The following is a 20,215-nucleotide window of genomic DNA, read 5'->3' as shown; positions in this document are numbered from 1 at the left end:
ATGTCTGAAAGAAGACTTGTTGTGTCTTCAAAGTGTAGTTCTCTGCTCTATCCTGCTTCTCAGATGTTACATTGAAAATGTCAGTCTTACGTGTATGAGGTTTGGATAAATAGCATCTTTGTAATCGTTTAATAATTCTTCTAATAGCGAACGCAGGATACGTCTAATAGTGCCAGTATAGGCACAAAAACTGGGCTCACATTGTAGTCCACAGTACAAGTCATGGACAGCATCATATTTCCTGTTACACAGCGCAAAGGACTTTGTCTGAAGGTGAACTCCAGTGCCAGCCTTCAAAAACACGGTTAAGATAATTGAACTTGTTCATGTTCGCTTGTAAGAGGCAAACAACTGTTGAAATCCAGACAATAGACTGTAAATGGCAAACTTAAGCCGGGGCGAGTAGGAGAACATCTGCCCTGATGTGTGTGTCTCTCCGTCTGCCCGTGGCTCATCTGGCGTACGACTGAAGGCGCTTCGGTGATCACTAGTGACTGTGTGTTGAAGGAGCTCTCGTGGTGATTTCTGTTTATTTCATTCACTGCCGACCAATCACAAGCTCTAGAGTCCAAACAGTAGGAAGGAACAAAGACTCTGGAATCGTACCTGACAAAGAGAAGTTAATGAGTCTCCTGTTGCCCAGTCCGTGGTTGACTTCAGGAATGACCACCGGCTTTAACACCTGAGGACACAGACAGGGAACACTTGATTCTTCTTTCTCTTTTGCACCATCGTCTTTCTTTATTTTGTTGTTTCTTTAATAACGCAGAGAGAGACGGAAATAACAGTACGAGAGAAGCAAAAGCTGCTGGATGGGACTTTATTTTGAAAGGAGGTGATGTGAGGTTTGACACAGAGACAGGAGGAAGGTCCGGCCTCCTCTCACAGCGTTCGGCATCCTGCCATCGATACTCTGTCTTTATTATCCCGACATTGATCCCACAGCCCGGCAGGGGGGGAGGACGGGGGATGGGAGGGAGACAGAGGAAGTGGAGGAGAGTGGGATGCCTCGGCTCAGCCTGTCATATTTTATACAGATTATATAATAGTGAAACACGGTCAAATATGTGCAAACCAACTGTAATAATGGCCGAGACACCGATTTGGTGGACAGACTCCCAACGGCTGCCATCTTCACACTGGATTCATTCAACCGCTGGAAAGTCAACATCAAATTAATCGCATGTCTACCACCTGTTTGCATTCACCAGGTTATTATTATTTTTCTTCCTCTTTAAATGTGCCTTCACACACCTGACAAAAATGAAAAGACAAAACAAAAGTGTGTAATATTCTGTGAGGGCTTGGGGAAGATAAAAGATGCTAACATGCTAACGTACACACAATGAACATTGTAGAGCAGGTTCACCGGCTTTGTTTAGCATGCCATGCTAATGCTAATTAGCACTCGACAAAGTGCAGCTGACACAAATGGGAGTGTCATCAGTTCTGCATCAATCTGCTCCTAGATTGGTGGATACGATGTAATCTCGTATCGCACTGAGGAGACGGTACAGGAAGTAGCTGTACACAGTTACAGCAGAAAATCATTCCTGAAACAAAACGAAACAGGGATAAAGGAAGTGACAGATGTTTGGAACGAGATGCTAATCTGTCTTTGTGAGGACAGTCAGCCAGTGTCCTCAATGACTCTAATCTCACACGTCCCATCGACAGCACACTTTACATAATCTACCAATCCTACTGCGGCAAATTAAACAATGGTCCAATATGCTCCAGAAATACGCTGTGCAGAATTCATTCCAACCATTCTTAAAGGTCCTTAAAGTGTTACACGGATGTGGGTGTAGGAGGACGGGAGACAGCCAAGTCTGAGAGAGACATTTACAGGTCATGGTTCTGTGCACCGAGTAGCTGAGTGCCGCTCGGTTAGAGTGGAGACCAAGATCCGTCGGCTCTGGTGGGGACACTTGGTCAAATATTATCATTAACGTCCATCAGTCTGCAGAGGTCGTGTCCTCTCCCCATATGTCCTTCAGTGGAAACGACCATGATGTACCTGAAGCAACAACCTCTCCCTCCCACACATCGTGTATCGACCTGCTCAACAACAAAGCAAAGGATGGATGGAGCCTCACGTGAATCATACTGCAGAATGAACTCTTGATGAACGTGAGATAAATATCCAACAGCTCCGCATCAACCAGCTGTGTCTCACCGTGTGGAGCATTAGGACTACAGCCACTAATCAGATTCAAGGAGCTGCGAAAAGAACAACAAGGACAACTGAGCAAGCCATCACGAGCATCTGTGAAAGAGAAAAAGTGTTACCCAGGCTCTCCAGCTGAGCCTCGTCCTCCTACCAGCCCTCCTCTCAGGACGGCTGGGAAACAGCTGTCCCAGCTGGAGACACATGGCGTCCATCACGCCCATAGAACTCCGCTCCAGTGTCTTCTCTGTCTAGATGAAACAGCAGGCAGAGCAGACCGATGTCCCTGCGTCCATCTCTTCTCTGTCCGTCCTGCGGCTGTTTGACCCAATCGCCGTGAATGACTCACCTGTCTTCTCCCAACCAGGCTCCTCCCCCCTCCGCCCCGCCCCCCTTACTGTGGCGCTTGTTTTTATTCATTTGTCCTCAGGAAGCAAGTGCAGATCAAGTTCAGCAGCCATCAGCATTTCAGGGTCACAGAGCAGCAGAATGGGGAGGCAAGCAGTGAAACCCAATCTCCTCCCCCTCTCCTCCCCCTCTCCTCCCCCCATGCCAATGGTCTGGCTGATGGGAGCTTCGCGGCTCTGACTGCGTTAATATTAGTACCACAGGTTTCTATCAGGAGTCCACGAAGACATTTATCATGTGACGACTGTTCCATCCATGAGCCAATCGCCAGCCGGAGGCCCGGGAGAGACGGAGAGAGAGGCGACGGCTCTGGATGCCTCAGACAGGTTGTCATCGGAAACCATTTAGAGAAATGTCAATTCATGGCTTTTGGTGAAAAAGCAAACACTGATACTAATATGAGGACTTAAAGATACCAACTAAGTTCTAACAACAGCTATGAAATGGCGTCGTGTTCCAGTCACGTGTGTCTCATGGTGACCGGGACAGATATAGAGGGGGCGTGAGTTGGACGCTCTGAACAGGAACTGTTGGCCTGTGTATCTATTATGGGATGCCAGAACCCCCCAAAATGTCATCAGATGGAAGCCTATTGAGCTCCAAGTAGCACGGGGGGTCCGACACACTCAGGGTCCTCCAACATGTTGTTTATCTACTGTGGAACTTAAAGACAGTGAAAGGCTACATTGTTCCGTCTGATGCTGGATCCCAAATGTTGAGAGGATCAGCTCGGTTGTTTGGGGGCTCAGTCAAAGCGTGCAGCCGGCCTCTGATGATCCTACAGTGTAACCGTTTGCACGGGGGGGGGGGGGGGCATCCTTTGACCCACTGATGCACCATTGTTCTTTAATCTGAGGCGTAGCCCATTCAGAAATCAGACAGACGCTTCACGTGTGCAGATGAAGCCCCGAGGGGAGACTCACATGCGCGGGGCCCTTCTTTATGGTGATGCTCGGTGTGGTGGCCCTCAGGGCTCCGGTGACTCCGTGGTAGTACCTGAAGCTGACCTGCGTCTCCGCTAAAGAACACACACAAGATGGGGAGACGAGAGTTAGTGGAAATAGTAGTAGTCATTCTCCCAGCAGTCAGGTCACATTGTCACACAAATATATATATATATATATATATATATATTTTACAAAAAAATGAACTGATGGAGAAATGTTTCACCTCTTTAATATTCTATTGTTATACTTATGGTGATGAGTACGGATGAAATACAGGTCGTTTAGACCCCAGATACCTACGTTCTGGTAACACAGCTTGAGTGCAATAAGAAGCCTCCGTAGGAAACACACATGCTGGAGACCAAACGATCGAAGCCTCCGCAGTAAGAACCGTCTGTGTGAGCTGCTTTTAGTCCCCGACTGCGACAGCACAGAGCTACCACCCCTTTGCCGAGAAGCTACATTAGAAGCCCTACACTGGTCCAGTGACAAAACGAATCCCATTCCAGTCCCGTGTGGACCAAAGTATTGGATATAAATGTCTTCCATGGCGGCCCAGCTGTGATGGAAGCAAACAAGGTCCCTGTGGAGGCCTGTTAGCAGCACGCAGAAGGCTCAGCGTTGCTAAACGCTGGGTTTCTCTCTGTGCATGTTCTCTGCGGGTTCCCCGTCTTCCTCCAACAGCCCAAAGACGTTGAGCTCAGGTCTGTCTCTGCGTGTGGGCCCTGTCACATGTCCAGGACCACGTGACTTTATCAGGCCGTGTCTCTAGCTACTCACTCATTCATCTACCAGATCTGCACGCGCTGCTGATTTATTCACTCAGGCTCTGTTCTGTTTCAGTTCAGATTAGATAATAAAAGCGCAACGGGTCAACGACACAATCGACACAATCTGTACACACCAGTCTATCACTAATGCTGGAGACAAGGAATTCCAAGCCACTTGGATGAAGCGCCACAATCGACTTAACGCTACAATATTTATTGATTGGTGTTCTGCTAAAAAGGAACGAGTGAGTTGTTACTTACAGTCGCAGAAGTTGGAGCTGGAGTCAATCTTCCAAACGATGTGTCCCCTGTGAGAGCCGTTGATGCCTCTGTTCTTGTAGTCCAGGAAGTTCTCCGACAAAGCCTCATCTGGAAAGAGAAAGGTGAGCTGCTGAGCCCTGCAGAAGGCTTCAGAGAAGTCAACCTGTGTGTTACATGCCCTGTTCGGCTGAGCTTTAGTGACACGTAGTCCTTGTAGGCTACCAAGTATACTCCATATCAATCTCAATGTGTCCGATGTGTCGGGTTGAAGCGCTACGACTGCAGAGACAGAACGTGGCTGAGTGACGCCATCTTGCTGCTGGTTCAGCAAGACGTGGAAGCAGGAAGAGGAGACGAGTGTCCCACACACTCACGGGACCGGATGTGGCTCAAGTGACAACCAACTGGTGGAAGCAGAGGACAGGGGGTCACCTGCCTGCACTGATTACTAGTTCACAGTGGGATTCATCGTAGCACATCTTACTGTAAAGAGGCAGACTGTGTGTGTGTGTCCTCTCAGAACAGTCCGTCTGATCTGCACTGGACGGTTCTGTTGCCGGGGACGTGCAGCGTCCCAGTTGGTGCAAGTGGAATGCGTTCAATAAGAATGAACTTCTGAATTCTGAATCAGGCACTAGTCTCACCGCGATGCAAAGTGTCCAAGCTGACGTGGACAGCTCGTCTTAACCTGAACTCTACCTGCTAGTATCTTTAATATCCTTGAATGATTATTATTCATCTTCAGTCATTCAGTGTCCTAATGTCCCAGCTGACTTACCGACAAGGTACATGCCGATCCAGTCTCCCGCGTCCACCTCCTCCTTGATGTCCCAGGTGACCACCATGTCTTCAGACTGGCCTATGGTGTAGTGGGAGGAGCTGATGGCCAGGGTGGAGCGGGCGTCCGGGGAGACCAGATCGGTGTCGCTGGTGGAGCGCGGCAGCCCCAGCATGAAGCCCTCCTGCGTCAGACCGTTGACGGCGTAGCTGTCCGGCCCGTAGCTGTGGCGAGCCGCGTCCTTGCAGCGCTGCCGGGTCCGGCTGCCGCGGGTCGGGGACGCCATGGCTGCCAGGCCCAGGAGCCGGTTCTGGTACAAGTTCTGCAAGGGAAGAACCAATCGTGAAGACAGCATGGCGAAGATGTCCCACAGAGAGTGTGAAGTGGTGATGGGGATGGCGCCGTGCGTTCGGGTCAACAATGGGACTCCCAGGTCTGTCCTTCTACTCAGCCGGACGCAACAATAAAAAGCTTCTGTTCCTTCCCAATTCTGACTCGAGTTATCCAGCATTTCACACACATAAACTACATCAAAATAATAATTGAAGTATCTCTTAGCAAGTACTAAAACAAAGCAGCTAGTTGAATTGAATGAGTAGTTCCTTTAGTTTATTTGGGGGTGTAAGTAGAATGCTGGATGCACTAAGCATGCTAGTTAGCTTAGCACGCTAGTTAGCTTAGCATGGTAGTAATGTGACTGTAATATATATTTAATAATGTCACAAGATGGTGATGTCATGTCAGAGTGCAGTGTCACTTCCTGTCCTTCATGAGGACAGCTGGGGAGGGACGGACACCAACACGTCTCCTGTGTGTAACGCCGACAGTGGTTTATCGCACGTTGACGCATTTAAAAAATATATATATTTATTTTGAAATTCCGTTGCTCACTTTTTCTGAATACAGACATTTCTATTATAGCTGCGTGTCAATGAAGTAGTTTTCAACGTACTTTTTATATTATCTCAATCATTTAGTCATTTCATTTATCTTTTTTTCTGTTTTCTGTTGATTTCATTTTGATTGGTTTACATTTTCGCATATACAACTTTTTTAAATGAGTAATCATGTTCTATCAGGTGTGAATGAAGATGAGCATGTACACAACGTTGTACTGAATGTTGGAATCTGCTTTGGCTAAAAATGAACAAATGAATAAATGGAAACGACCACGAACCTGAAAGACAAGCGTGAACCTACAAACTGAGTAAAGGACTCAGTCAGGAAGGTGTAATAACTACTACTGCTACTACCACCACTACTACCACTGCTACTACCACCACTACTACCACTACTACTACCACCACTACTACCACTGCTACTACCACCACTACTACCACTACTACTACCACCACTACCACTACTACAACCACCACTACTACCACCACTACTACCACTGCTACTACCACCACTACTACCACTACTACTACCACCACTACCACTACTACTACTACTACCACTACTACTACCACCACTACCACTACTACTACTACTACCACTACTACTACCAGGGGTAGAGCGGGTGTGCTCGGAACCACAAGGTTGGTGGTTTGAGTCCCGGGTGTCCGATGTCCCAAGTGTCCCTGATCAAGACACCTGACCCCTAATTGCTCCCCGGCCAAAAATGTAAAAAGACATGAGTTAAAAATGTAACAGAAGTCGTTTTGGATAAAAGCGTCAGCTAAACGAACTGTAATGTAACGTAATGTACTACCACTACTACTACTACTACTACTAGTGTGTCTGTGTGATGAACACACATCACAGGACGCTCTAGTTGCACTGAGCTCCTCCCATCGCTCTACATGTGCGTGCAATGGAATGAAGAGCGATCGGTTCATCCAGAAGGAAATCAGATGACTGATGTATGATGCAAAACCACATTGTTCAGGAATATTTACAGTGGTAGTATTTATTTTCTGATTTGATTGGTTGCTTTTCTTATTACTGGCTTCGGCATTGGAACAAGTGGACACATCTCTATTGTACGGTGGCCCTGAAGTGCAAACACAACGGCAAAATTAACTTCTTAAGGAAAGGGTAGGACTTTATAGCAGGAAAATGGATCCGCAAAACCTCTGGTCATGCGTCAGACTGCAGGATCTACAGGATTGATTTTTACCACTAGATTGAAATATCTTTGGTTAGCAGTTGCCGGACCCTTCTGATTGGACAGACGGACTGTCTTTTAACAGGAAATGATACAGGACAAGTGTCACGCATTTCGGTCTCTTGTCACGCACTCCCGCCACACATCTAGGAATCGGACTCCGGCCCCTGAGCCGTGTCGGTCGTTTACTTTTTTATTTACAACACCTAAATATAATTGAACAACAAAACAGCGTAAAACAATGGTGAAACACTATTAGGACACTTTTAAGACACTCGTACAACATCGCCATCTCTCCGGGACTTTCTGCTGCGGCTCTCCTGCTGCGCTCACTTCTTGATTTTTTGATTGACAGAATATCTAGAAAGTGCCATTTCTCAGCTTTCAGAATCCGATTGTGCAAATAGTTAAGGAGTCACGGTGATCTGAATCCTTCATGTCACTTTCCGTCGCCGGCAAAAGGCTTTGGATTAAGAGGGTTAAAAGACAGACAATCAAAAGGGTCCGTCCTCTGCCTCCTGCTATCAGGCCCTACCCTTTCTGTAAGAAGTTAATGCCGTTGTGTTTTTGCACCATACTATTGGCACCAGGCATCAGACTGAGTGGTGATGAGCAGGGTGGGGTGGGAGGGGGGACTGACCTTCATACTACAGAGCGGCATCAGCATAATGACCAGTCAACCCAAAGCAGACCAACACCTGAGGGGAAGTGGGGGGAGAAGGCGGCGAGTTACAAAGCACACAGAGGACAGAGCAGGCTGTGAATGGAGCAGATGGGATTCAAGTATGAACAGTTAAATCACACGTCATCATACTCGCTGCACCATGCAGACATGGAGAGAGGAAGACACAGAGAACACAGCATCACAGCGGCTCCTGATGCTCAACCAAAAACCTGTCCAAGCTCTCAGGACTCGTCTCTAGAGACACTCAAGCGGTTGCCATGGCTGCAGTGGAGAGCAGGGCAGCATTAGTGGGAATATGCTGTGTCTGTAGCCAGAGGCCACGCCCTCCAATGATGCTGTAACACCTGCATTCAGGGCCCTGCATGCAGGCAGACATGGGTCACGGGGAGGGGCATCAGTATTGGCTCGTCTCTACCAATGAGAGCATTGGAGACGGGCCTAAGACTGCGGCAGAAGGGGACAGAGGAGCTCTTGGTGGGACATGTCTCCCAGACGGAGGAGTTGATGGACGTCAATAAGCTGCATGACTGGGGAGTCTTCAGGAGGTAACTATGACCTCATCGCTCTTTGAGCTGACCCTGCTGACACCATTGCATCACACGTAGAAACACTTCATATGTGAACTGCTTCATCCATCGGAGGTCTGTGAGGCGTCTCCACTGGGCGTGTACGCCATGTAACCCCCCCCTACCCCCACCTCAGCGCCGTGCTGGTAGAATGGACCTGAACTCCTTTCATACTAAAGCGTGGTGACTCATCAAGTCTGGTCTTCAGTTCTCTCTTTTTGGGACCAGGAACAAACCTGGTTTTGGAGTCACGCACGTTTTATTTCAGATTCTGAAACATTATTTTCATCAGTCTTTCCTCAATTAGTTGATCAACTCTTTGATAAGCAAAATAAACATCAGTTAAACCCATTTCCACTCAGGCCCAGTGTGACATATTCAAGCTTCTTTTTCCACCAAATAGTTCAACCTTAGATATATTGATTGAGTGTATTGATTATGTAGCAGCCGTACTCCCGCAGTTCTCTTTCAGTTGGTAGAGCTCTCATATGGTTGGAAAAGTACAGAGGCAATTTAAATTAGCAAGACCTCTTTAAAGCATGCACACTTCCAGCGATGATGGAGACCTGAGACTGCTCCGAAGAATCCACCCAGTACACACATCCATCCATCCATCCATCCACCCAGTACATCATCCATCCATCCACCCAGTACACACATCCATCCATCCATCCATCCACCCAGTACATCATCCATCCATCCACCCACCCAGTACACACATCCATCCATCCACCCAGTACATCATCCATCCACCCACCCACCCAGTATATACATCCATCCATCCACCCAGTACACACATCCATCCATCCATCCACCCAGTACACCCATCCATCCATCCACCCAGTACACACATCCATCCATCCACCCAGTACACACATACATCCATCTATACATCCACCCAGTACATCCATCTATCCATCCATCCACCCAGTACATCCATCCATCCATCCACCCAGTACACACATCCATCCATCCATCCATCCACCCAGTACATCCATCCATCCATCCACCCAGTACATCATCCATCCATCCATCCACCCAGTACATCCATCCATCCACCTAGTACACACATCCATCCATCCACCCAGTACATCCATCCACCCAGAACACACATCCATCCATCTATACATCCACCCAGTACATCCATCTATCCATCCATCCACCCAGTACATCCATCCATCCATCCACCCAGTACACACATCCATCCATCCATCCATCCACCCAGTACATCCATCCATCCATCCACCCAGTACATCATCCATCCATCCATCCACCCAGTACATCCATCCATCCACCTAGTACACACATCCATCCATCCACCCAGTACATCCATCCACCCAGAACACACATCCATCCATCTATACATCCACCCAGTACATCCATCTATCCATCCATCCACCCAGTACATCCATCCATCCATCCACCCAGTACACACATCCATCCATCCATCCATCCATCCACCCAGTACATCCATCCATCCATTCATCCACCCAGTACATCCATCCATACATCCACCCAGTACACACATCCATCCATCCATCCATCCACCCAGTACATCCATCCATCCATTCATCCACCCAGTACATCCATCCATCCATCCACCCAGTACACACATCCATCCATCCATACATCCACCCAGTACACACACACACATCAGCACAAGGAGCAGCAGAGAGAGATGTTGTTTGTTAGCGACGAACTGTGTTTGAATTCTGGACCGTTGATCAGTATTTAAAGATGCTCTTTGACACCTCGCAGGCAAAAGGGCTGATTGAGATGCTAATCTGTACGGACGTAAGAGATATTGAAACATGCCAGCTTTTATTGTGCTAGTCGTGTTTGGGTGGAGGTCAGAGACATCCAACTCTGATTAAGCAGAAGACGTGGTGCTGTCGCTTGGGTGTCCGTCTCTCTGCTCGGGGTCAGTGCAGCAGGAACATCACAGTCAGATCTCAGGAACAACAGGCGGAGTCACGCGGCTCATCGCAGCGGCAAACTGATGCTCATTTTCTTTCTTTTTGCACAGCGAAAGGAAGCACCGGCTCCAAAATCAGACACCCCAACTAGAGACGTGCACAATTAGAGAAGTGTGCACGTCTTCCTTTCTTCTTCCTGCTGAAGGTCTTTCCTTTTTGGGGGAGTTATCCTTTGCCGCTGTGGGCGTTTCGGGACAGAAGATGTGTACAGACTGTAAAGCCCTCTGACACAAATGTAATTGAATAAACAGCTGATGAGTGAAGATGATCTGAACACGGCCTTTAGTTTAGTTTAACATCCTCCTTAACTTGGCCAGTGGTGATCGCTGCTTATTCATCAGTGTTCGGAAGTAACTGTAAGCGCCATGCATGGGAACACCACAAGAAGTGCTCATGAAATACTAATCTTTATTGTACTAAATGCAGGTAGCATTATTGGTGAGATGCAGACCGGGGGCCCCGACAGAGAAGCACTATGTAATTACATGTAACAGTATGTAATAAGCAACATGGTCTGCACTTTGTTCTGTTGTTGGTATTATTGGTCAAACCATCAGCAGGAATCAGAGGACCCCCCCTGCGCGATGCTCCGGTGTTTAAGGGCATTTGCAGGGTGGGAATCCCCTCTCAAAGGGGGTCTTTCCATCAGGACTCGCAGCGCGAGCACGTAGCGGCTGCGTGCCCCTGACATCGATCCGTTCCATCGCGCCAAGCACCGTTCAGGAAATGCACCACTTTAGCGTCACTTTGCTTACCGGCGAATGGGGATGTTTTACACGGAAGAGGACTCGAGACACCATCAGACTCGTGTGCGAGCTTTGCTTCGGCGCACAGTCCCCGGCTCACAATGACGCAATTCAGCCCTATTTGTGGATTGAATGCCGCGTTAGGAGCGATGAGGCTCGCTAGCGCCGACGGGAAATGGTGCTACGGGAGCAGCGCGTTGGGCCGGGAGGGGGGCGGCTCTAACCGCCATCTGCGTGGTCCTAACGGGGCTGTGGTCCCCCGGTTGTTGCATCTTGGGTCGGTACAAGCGAACGGCTCCATGCTGGGACTCTCACGTAGGCTACACAGCCATGGATGGGCCGCTGCTAGGAGACGGATATGAGGGACTCCATCAGCTCGCGCCGCCCCGCCGTAATGGACACCACCTACCTGGGACACAGCGAGCTGCCGGTGGATCATCTCCAGAGGCGAGGAGCGCGACTCCCGCTAATTCCGACCGAGCTCCATTTCGACGGTAAACAGCAAGAAGGACGCAAACAAACCGAGGGAACGGGCCGATGAGGCGCGCGAGCGTCTGTAGTCACATCCTCTGGACCAGAGTAAAGCCAGCTGTCACGCGACACGCACTTCCGGTCGCTGTCATTACGAAGCGGTGGCTTTTGAAGGTGCTGGAGGGTTTTTTATTCGACCTGCTTTAATTAAATGCACATTTCATATGACTGAAGTGTGAGATGCGCATGTTGCATTAAGCTGTATTCAAACATTAATCGCTTTAAGCAATTTCTAATATAAAAGGGCTTTTATTCTGAAGGTTCTGTTTCCGGTCGTGCTAGAGAGTGGTTCTCTCTGGGAGAGAGCTGGGTACCACTGCCTCTCAGCCAATCAGAAAACGGGATATTGTCCTCTTCGTCTCTCAATGTGTGTGAAAAACAGCAGGTGACTTTCTATCGGATTACATCACAACGTGTTTTCTGTTCATTCATCATAAGCAATATTCAACACTGAAACATTTCTATAATTCCAAAATGTTACACAACTTATAAAGATACCTTAACTGTGTCAAGCATGAATTACAAAATGTTCCTAATATCATCACATCTTTTTCCTTTTCTCTGTCTGTTTATAATAATAAAACACGGCAACGTTTATCTCATCTTCATCAGGTAAATGTCATCAAATGAGTTGAGCTTTTATGTTGCGTTAATTCCACACTGAATGTACATCAGAAAAATGAGCCAAAGAAGGGTTTAGTGGCAATAAATAATAGTATTGTTTGTCATATACGTCTCAGTAATGTGGAGCACATCACTGTATGATAAATGTAACTTTTCGAGGAATAAAACCTGTTTCTCATAAAAACCTAGAAACCTTTAATGTAGATCTGCTTACTAACACAGCCACAGTTAAACAGTTACAGCCACGGTTGGAGCATCTTGTTGCCGTATTAATCATGTCAAAAGAGACATCATGTCAAATAAGAGGTGGAACAAACAAAGATGTGGTATACGACTCCGAAGAAGACTAGGAGAGCCATGGAAGAAGAGCAGGGGTCACAGAAACCAGGAGACAAGGACAGGAAAGGTTGAGACAGAAGACCATAGATGTGTGAGCAGAAGCTGAATACGGGACATGCAACGCTTCCTTTCACACTAAACAGGTTCCTTCACGCCATCTCTCTCCTTCATGTACAGAGAGACGGGACATGCAGCAAAGAATCCACGTGTGTCCACATGCTCAGCACCTGGAACACCTCAGCCCCACTTTAATGAGCTTAAACCACCAAAAGGGGACTTCTGTCTTTGTGGGACAATATTTGGAATGACATCAATTAATATTGTTTAAGGAGAGAAATAATAACTACACAGATGTGGTATAGATATTGATCTGCTCATTAATAATAGATTCATGTCAAAGGTTTACACAGAGTCTGGTGATAATGTGCCCACATTGTCTTCTGAAGTGGGACAGTAACACTGCAGAATCAGTGCATTCATAATCCCTCGTTATGGCAGAGTAATTCTAAAGCTCTGGACTGCAAATCCCAGGAGGCCTCACACTGAAAAGCTTGGATGAGCAGTGTGTTGCACCTCATCACAGATGGAGAAGTTAACAAGCCGCACAGTGGTGAGCTTCAGACGGGATCACAAGAGGAGTTTCAGTATCTCACCTCCAACACAGAGCAGTGTATTGTACATTAGTAGGAAGGATCAACAGAAAGTGTTTTAAGACGGGTGTGTGAGAGACGAGTCACAACATCACACAACCCAGATACACACAGGGTGACCACAAATATTTTCTGTCTTCTTTGCAGTACGCAGCTACAGAGAGTTTAACACATTTTGTCTCTCACGTTTCATGTATTTTATTTCTTGTTTAGAGCGATAATCGGTTACTTTCATTGTGATTGAATGTGTCATGTAGGGAAATGCATTGTATCATTTTCCTATGATTCAGGGACACTGGAGTAAGATGGACTATTGCACATATGTTGCTTATTGCTTTGAGGTTGTGTTGTTAAAACAGAACAGTAACACACTGTTTCATATTTTCTGATCATTTCATTGGGAGGAGTTGTGTGTTGTGAGTCTTGTCATGTTCATCCTGATTCAATTCAATTAATTTCATATAGCCCAAAATCGCAAATTACAAATTTCCCTCAGAGGGCTTTACAGTCTGTACACATACAACATCTTATGTCCCAAAACCCATCGGCACAGAAAAAACTCCCCGAAAAATGAAAAAACCTTCCAAGAGGGAAAAAGGGAAGAAACCTTAGGGAGAACGTCAGAGGAGGATCCCACTCCCGGGATGGACAGACTACAATGGATGCCATGTGTACAGAATGAACAATGTATAATACATGCAATTCCTATGACAGAAATGATTCAAGTAATTGTGAGTAGTAAGCCAGGCGCACAGCAGGACCACTGCAGGGGCAACCACCATCAGATAGAACCACCTTCCACAGAAGCCTGTGGGGAGGGAGAGAACAGAGACTTTAGGAGAGGGTAATGTTGGTTTATGAGTACATTAATATGATTAATATCTAAAATAATAATGATGATGGCAGCAGCAGGCGTCAGCAGGGCCACGGCAGGTGTCAGGACCAGGGTCCCGAAGGAACCACGATCTACGGAGACCTGATAGGGGAGAAAGCACACAAAAAACAGCTGAATAGTAGAGAAGCTGAATTCGTCATGTGCATTAATAAAACGTGAATTATTGTAGAACGAGAGCGTGAGAGAGGAGCTCGGTGTGTCCTAAGAAGTCCCCCGGCAGTCTAAGCCTATAGCAGCTTAACTAAGGGCTGTTGCCTATAGTTAGGGTGTTTCCCTAACTATAGTTAGGGTGTTTCCCTAACTATAGGCAGAATCAAAGAGGAACGTTTTAAGTTTTACTTTAAAAGAGCTGACCGAATCTGCCCCCTGGACTGAAAGTGGAACCTGGTTCCACAAAAGAGGAGCTTGATAACTGAAGGCTCTGGCCCCCAGCCTACTTTTTAAAACCATAGGAACAACAAGTAACCCAGCATCTATGGAGCACAGCTGCCTTGTAGGGCAATAAGGTGTTACAAGCTCTTTAAGATACGACGGTGCCTCACCAGCAAGTGCCTTGTAGGTGAGGAGAAGTACCTTAAAATCTATTCTTGATTTAACAGGGAGCCAGTGCAGAGAAGTTAATACAGGAGTGATATGATCCCTTTTCTTAGTTCTTGTTAATACACGTGCTGCAGCATTCTGAATCAACTGGAGAGGCTTAAGAGATTTACAAGAGCAGCCTGATAACAAAGAATTACAGTAGTCCAGTCTGGAAGTGACAAACGCATGAACTAATTTTTCTGCATCACTTTGAGACAGGAAGTTCCTGATTTTTGATATGTTACGTAGATGAAAATAGGCAGTCCTTTAAGTCTTCTTTATATGCGAGTTGAAGGTCATATCCTGGTTGAAGAGAACTCCCAGATTCCTGACGGTGCTGCTGGGTACCAGAGCAATTCCATCCATAAAAACTGTATCACGTGACAGCTGGCTTCGAAGGCGCTCTGCGCCTATCAGGATAACTTCCGTTTTTTCTGAGTTCACCATCAGGAAGTTTAAATGTCTCCTAGACATTCTTGAAGTCTAACTAGATAGTCCGTCTCCTCTGGCTTGATCGACAGATACAGTTGAGTATCGTCTGCTTAACAATAGAAGTTTATGCGGTGTTTCCTGATAAGATCACTCAAAGGAAGCATATAGAGGTTAAATAAAATCGGTCCAAGTACAGAACCTTGTGGGACTCCGTGACCAACATTGGTGGTCTTTGAGGATTCACCGTTTACAAGCACAAACTGGGATCGATCCGATAAGTAGAATTTAAACCAGCTGAGTGCAGTTCCTTTGATACCAATTAAATGTTCTAGTTTCTGCAACAGGATACAATGCTCTATGGTATCAAATGTGGCACTGAGGTCCAGCAAGACAAGAAAAGAGATGAGTCCTTGGTCCGATGATCATTCGTAATTTTCACCAGTGCTGTTTCTGTACTATGATGCGCTCGAAATTCTTACTGGAAATCCTCAAACAAAGCATTGTTTTGTAGAAAGTCACATAATTTATTTGCGAGGGATTTCTCAAGGATCTTAGAGAGAAAGGGAAGATTAGAGATAGGTCTGTAGTTAGCCAACACCTCTGGTGCAAGAATAGGTTTCTTAAGAAGAGGTTTAATTACAGCTACCTTGAAGGACTGTGGTACATGTCCTGTCAACAAAGACAGATTCATAATATTACATTACAGGTCATTTAGCAGACGCCTTTATCCAAAGCGACTTACATTACACTTTCAACCCATGGCTTTTTCACATTTTTGCCCAGGGAGCAATTAGGGGTTAGGTGTCTTGCTCAGGGACACTTCAACATGGAACATGGGGCAGCCTGGAATCGAACCAACAACCTTGTGCTGGTTCTGTGGAAAGATTGTTAAATGTTCAATCCCAATCCCATACACAAGACCCAAGTCGAGAGTGTGGTTAAAACAGTGAGTTGGTTTATTTACACACTGACAGAAACCAATTGAATCTAACAATGAAAGGAATGCAGTACTAAGGCTGTCGTTGTCGACATCCACATGAATGTTAAAGTCACCCACAATAATTACCTTGTCCGTTTTAAGGACCAAACTCGTTAAGAACTGTGAAAATTCAGATAGAAATTCTGAATAAGGACCTGGGGCCCTGTACACTATTACAAAGAGAACCGACTGGATTATTTTCCAGGTTGGTTTTGAAAGACTGATAGACCGGATGGAAGCGCAGAGGAGATAGATAGATAGATACTTTATTGATCCCTCAAGAGGGAAATTTTTGTATCACAGCAGCATGTACAGGGAAGAAAATAGAAGAAAAAGATACACATTATATACAATATAATAAGATAGAAAAATTAAATTATTAAATTAAATAAACTAAAACTGAAACAAAAGAATAACCTTCCAAAAGAGACAATAATAATAATTTGTAAAAGGAGAAGAGGAAGAGCAGCAACATCACAGCAGTACAGGGTTGTTATTGTCATTATTTAGCCAGGGATGATTTATTGTAAAGTGTTATTGCACTGGGCAGGAATGATCTCCTGTATCGGTCCTTGTGACAGCGGAGCTGAAGGAGTCTGTTAGAGAAGGTGGTGGAGGGGGTGGTCAGGATTATCCAATATGGATAACAGGTTCTTCAGTGACCTCCCCTCCACCACCTTTTCCAAGCTGTCCTGTTTGCAGCCAATGGTGGAGCCAAGTTTGTTAAGTCTGTTGGTGTCACCGGCTCCAATGCTGCTCCCCCAGCAGACCACGGCCAAGTACAAAGCACTGGCCACAACAGACTGATAGAACATCTCCAACATCTTGCTGCACACGTGGAAAGATCGAAGCTTCCTCAGGAAAAAGAGTCGACTCATCCCCTTCCTGAAGTGTGTAAGACTGCGACTCCCTGGTCTGAACTCTGGGTCATGAATTAAGTCCACTAAGAAACTGGGTCAGGTTCTTAGAAATAAATTCAGCTCCATCCAAAGTGATGTTGTATGTGGGATGAATGCATCGTCACTTTGTTCATTCTCTTATTATTACTTTGGCCACCAACACAAATGTAGGATGGAGAAAAGTGCATTACTGGGTTTTTGGGCCACAGTGTGACGAGCTGTAAAGAAAACATTGACAGGTATGAAAGTTAAACGGTTGCCAGTTAGTACACACCTGAGCCAAAGAGCAACACAAACACTAAGTGTCCACTAGTGTCCTGTTCCAGTCAACCGGATGCTTTGTCCAATATTCACTGTGCTTTTTGTTCTCTTTTTGTTTTCCACAGCAGCTTGTGGGCGAAATGTCTGTCTCTCTAGCTGCTAAATGCTCCACTTTGTTCCCCACACAGTAATAAACGTTGTCTCTGGTGTGGGAACCTCTCAACTCTAAGATGCAAAAACATGCTGCATTGATTCAGTGACATCACCTCATCTGGATGTCAGTTTCAGCTCACTGTGTCTTTACTGTAGTTTCCTGTCACGCTTCCTCCTCTCCTCTCCTCTTCCTCCCCCCTTGATCCCTCTGTCTTTGAGCAGATATGTGAAAACCTTATTTGTTGATCACGGCACATATGTAATGCTCCACAGAAGGATTGCTGTCCTGCTCCTAAATGGTGGAAGGAGGTCTCTGAAGACATCAGGACCACAGAGAGCCTTCACATCTTCAGACTAAAGACACACGTTGTCACGGTGTGGTTCACTTCCTGTTGTATTTTGTAGTTTTCTGCCACTCGTGTCCCCGGGTAACTTCACTTCCTGCCTTGTCCCGTCATCCCCTGTGATCGTCTAATAGTTTCCACCTGTGTCCAATCACCTGCACCTCCCTTGTGTATTTAAGCCGTGTGTCTCTTGTGTCACTTGTCGCGTCATTGTCTTTCGCCACGCATGTCCTTGTCTCTCGTCGTTTGCAGTTCCTGTCTCCCGTTTGGCCCCTTGGCCTTTTGCTTTAACCTTTTTGACAATTAAAGTCCCTTTTGTTTCTGAACTCTGCGTCTGAGTCCTACCTCCCCTGCAATTCCCTGACACACGTCTTCAGACTCTACCTCCACTAAAAGACTAACAAATTGTAGCACATAATTTGTACTTGTAACTCATCTGTAGCAAATTGTAAATTGGCTTATTTGAGGAAATTGCACTTTCTTGTTTCTTGTTCTTCTGGGTTTGTATCCTTATGGTTGAAATGCACTTATTGTAAGTCGGTTTGGATAAAAGCGTCAGCTAAATGACATGTAATGTAAAAAATTAAGTCCCAGAAGCTGAAAGATAGAAGTGTTGATTTAAAACACTTCCTTAATGTTAGACTGTGAGGTTCAACTTTTTGAATGTTTAGATGATTTTATGATTTCTGCCAATTCATGAGACTAGTGAGAGGGTCAAAACTCTCACATTGAGAAAGCTTTAACAAAAACATTCTTTTGAGAAAAAATTATTATAATCGTATGTACATAATAAAGTCAATAATAGTAGTCAGCAGTTCATGAAAAAGCATAAAGTGGTTTTACAGCTAATTGACAGAGCATACTCGTATGAATGAGGTGACCATGTTTGGCCACAGCTACTTTTGATGAAAGGGGGAGAATTCATGAATTTAACTTGTAAAGTCGTGATGGAATCTGTATATGGAACACACTGCATTGGCGTGATGAAAGTCTGTCATTGTCTTGACGGATAGTTTTAGCATTGACATTTTAATTGGTGATTTTCAGCTCCTATTTTGAACCATAAATACACAAACGGCAGAGAAAGTTTCTAGGACGTTTCAGAGAGAATGTTGGCTTGTAGCTTCTGTAGAGACGGGGTCACCAGGAAGGTTTGGCTGCTGGATGAAGTTGTGCTATCGCTGTATTTTTTTTCCCATGCTTGTTCTTTAAATCGGGAGACAGGGGACAGATCCAGCACGGACAGACACGGGAGAAAGGACATAAAGAACTTATTAGGACACACGCATTTGTATGAAAACAGGCACATTTTATCCAAAATAATTGATTGTGTCAAGATTTGTTTCATATATATATAAAATATATATATAAACATGTTTTATTAGATCATATTTAAATATCCATATAACATATATTATATTATTACTATATATTCATTATACTTATATTTATAATATTAATGTGATATGGTATATATTAAGTCTACTGAATTGTATAAAAATTATGTGTGTTGGAATAAATCTTAAATATTTAACAGCAAAGTAATAACGCACGTTTGATACATTTATTTTGTCATATACTGGGTTGTTTGCTGACATTGATTGGATATTTCTACCAAACAGAATTCACATTTAACACTTATAATACTCAAGTTTCTGAGGAAATAAACTCCACCCTGTTATCAAATGTGTGCTTGTGCTTAGTGTGTTTTTGTTGGTGACTTAAGTGTGATATTTGGTGCAGAATGAAAGCTTCAAGTTGCACCTGAAGTAGCGAGCTCAGTAGTTTGTGTTGTTGTGAGACGGCTCTGCGTGAAGGTTAATAAGGTTAATAAAGCAACTTATTCATTACTCATTTCTTTATTTACTCACTTCCTTCTTCAACATGCTGCACCACCAATGTTTCCTCTGTGCTATTGACACAGCAACAGGGCTGTAGAATAAATACAGATATTATGGAGGAAATAGTACAAAAGTCAATAGTACAGCATTTTTAAAAAGGATCAGAGTATTTCATGTCAAAAGAAATAATACAGCGTGTTGAAAGCATCTTTATTTGATGGCCTGTTTAAACATGTACAGTTGTTTTCAATAAAAGTAATTTATTAACATT

At 45.3% G+C, this 20,215-nt stretch overlaps 2 protein-coding genes across 45 annotated transcripts in view; one reads left to right on the top strand and one right to left on the bottom strand.

The window, feature by feature from the left end:
- The window catches only part of hecw1a (HECT, C2 and WW domain containing E3 ubiquitin protein ligase 1a), a 30,825-nt gene extending 18,798 nt beyond the window's left edge, over positions 1–12,027 (bottom strand). For 6 of the 10 annotated variants that reach the window (XM_040167157.2, XM_040167163.2, XM_040167159.2 and 3 more), the window contains exons 1-5: positions 11,827–12,027; positions 5,335–5,656; positions 4,557–4,664; positions 3,502–3,596; positions 607–682 (exon numbers count right to left, since the gene is read on the bottom strand). In XM_040167157.2, the coding sequence (XP_040023091.2) occupies positions 607–682; positions 3,502–3,596; positions 4,557–4,664; positions 5,335–5,656; positions 11,827–11,856 (631 nt within the window). In that variant the 5' untranslated portion in view covers positions 11,857–12,027. Of the gene's footprint in view, positions 1–606; positions 683–3,501; positions 3,597–3,825; positions 4,218–4,556; positions 4,665–5,334; positions 5,657–8,084; positions 8,143–11,826 lie in introns of those variants that run through there. The other 4 variants (XM_040167158.2, XM_078096927.1, XM_078096929.1 and 1 more) reach the window with 2 other exon arrangements.
- LOC120812009 (uncharacterized) overlaps positions 1–20,215 on the top strand; it is a 519,303-nt gene that overhangs the window by 309,995 nt on the left and 189,093 nt on the right. The window lies entirely within an intron of this gene.

The sequence above is a fragment of the Gasterosteus aculeatus genome, chromosome 21 (assembly GCF_964276395.1).
Source record: "Gasterosteus aculeatus chromosome 21, fGasAcu3.hap1.1, whole genome shotgun sequence".
NCBI classification, from domain to species: Eukaryota; Metazoa; Chordata; class Actinopteri; order Perciformes; family Gasterosteidae; genus Gasterosteus; species Gasterosteus aculeatus.
Note: the sequence above shows the minus strand (reverse complement) of the source record. Positions and strands in the feature narration are given on the sequence as shown.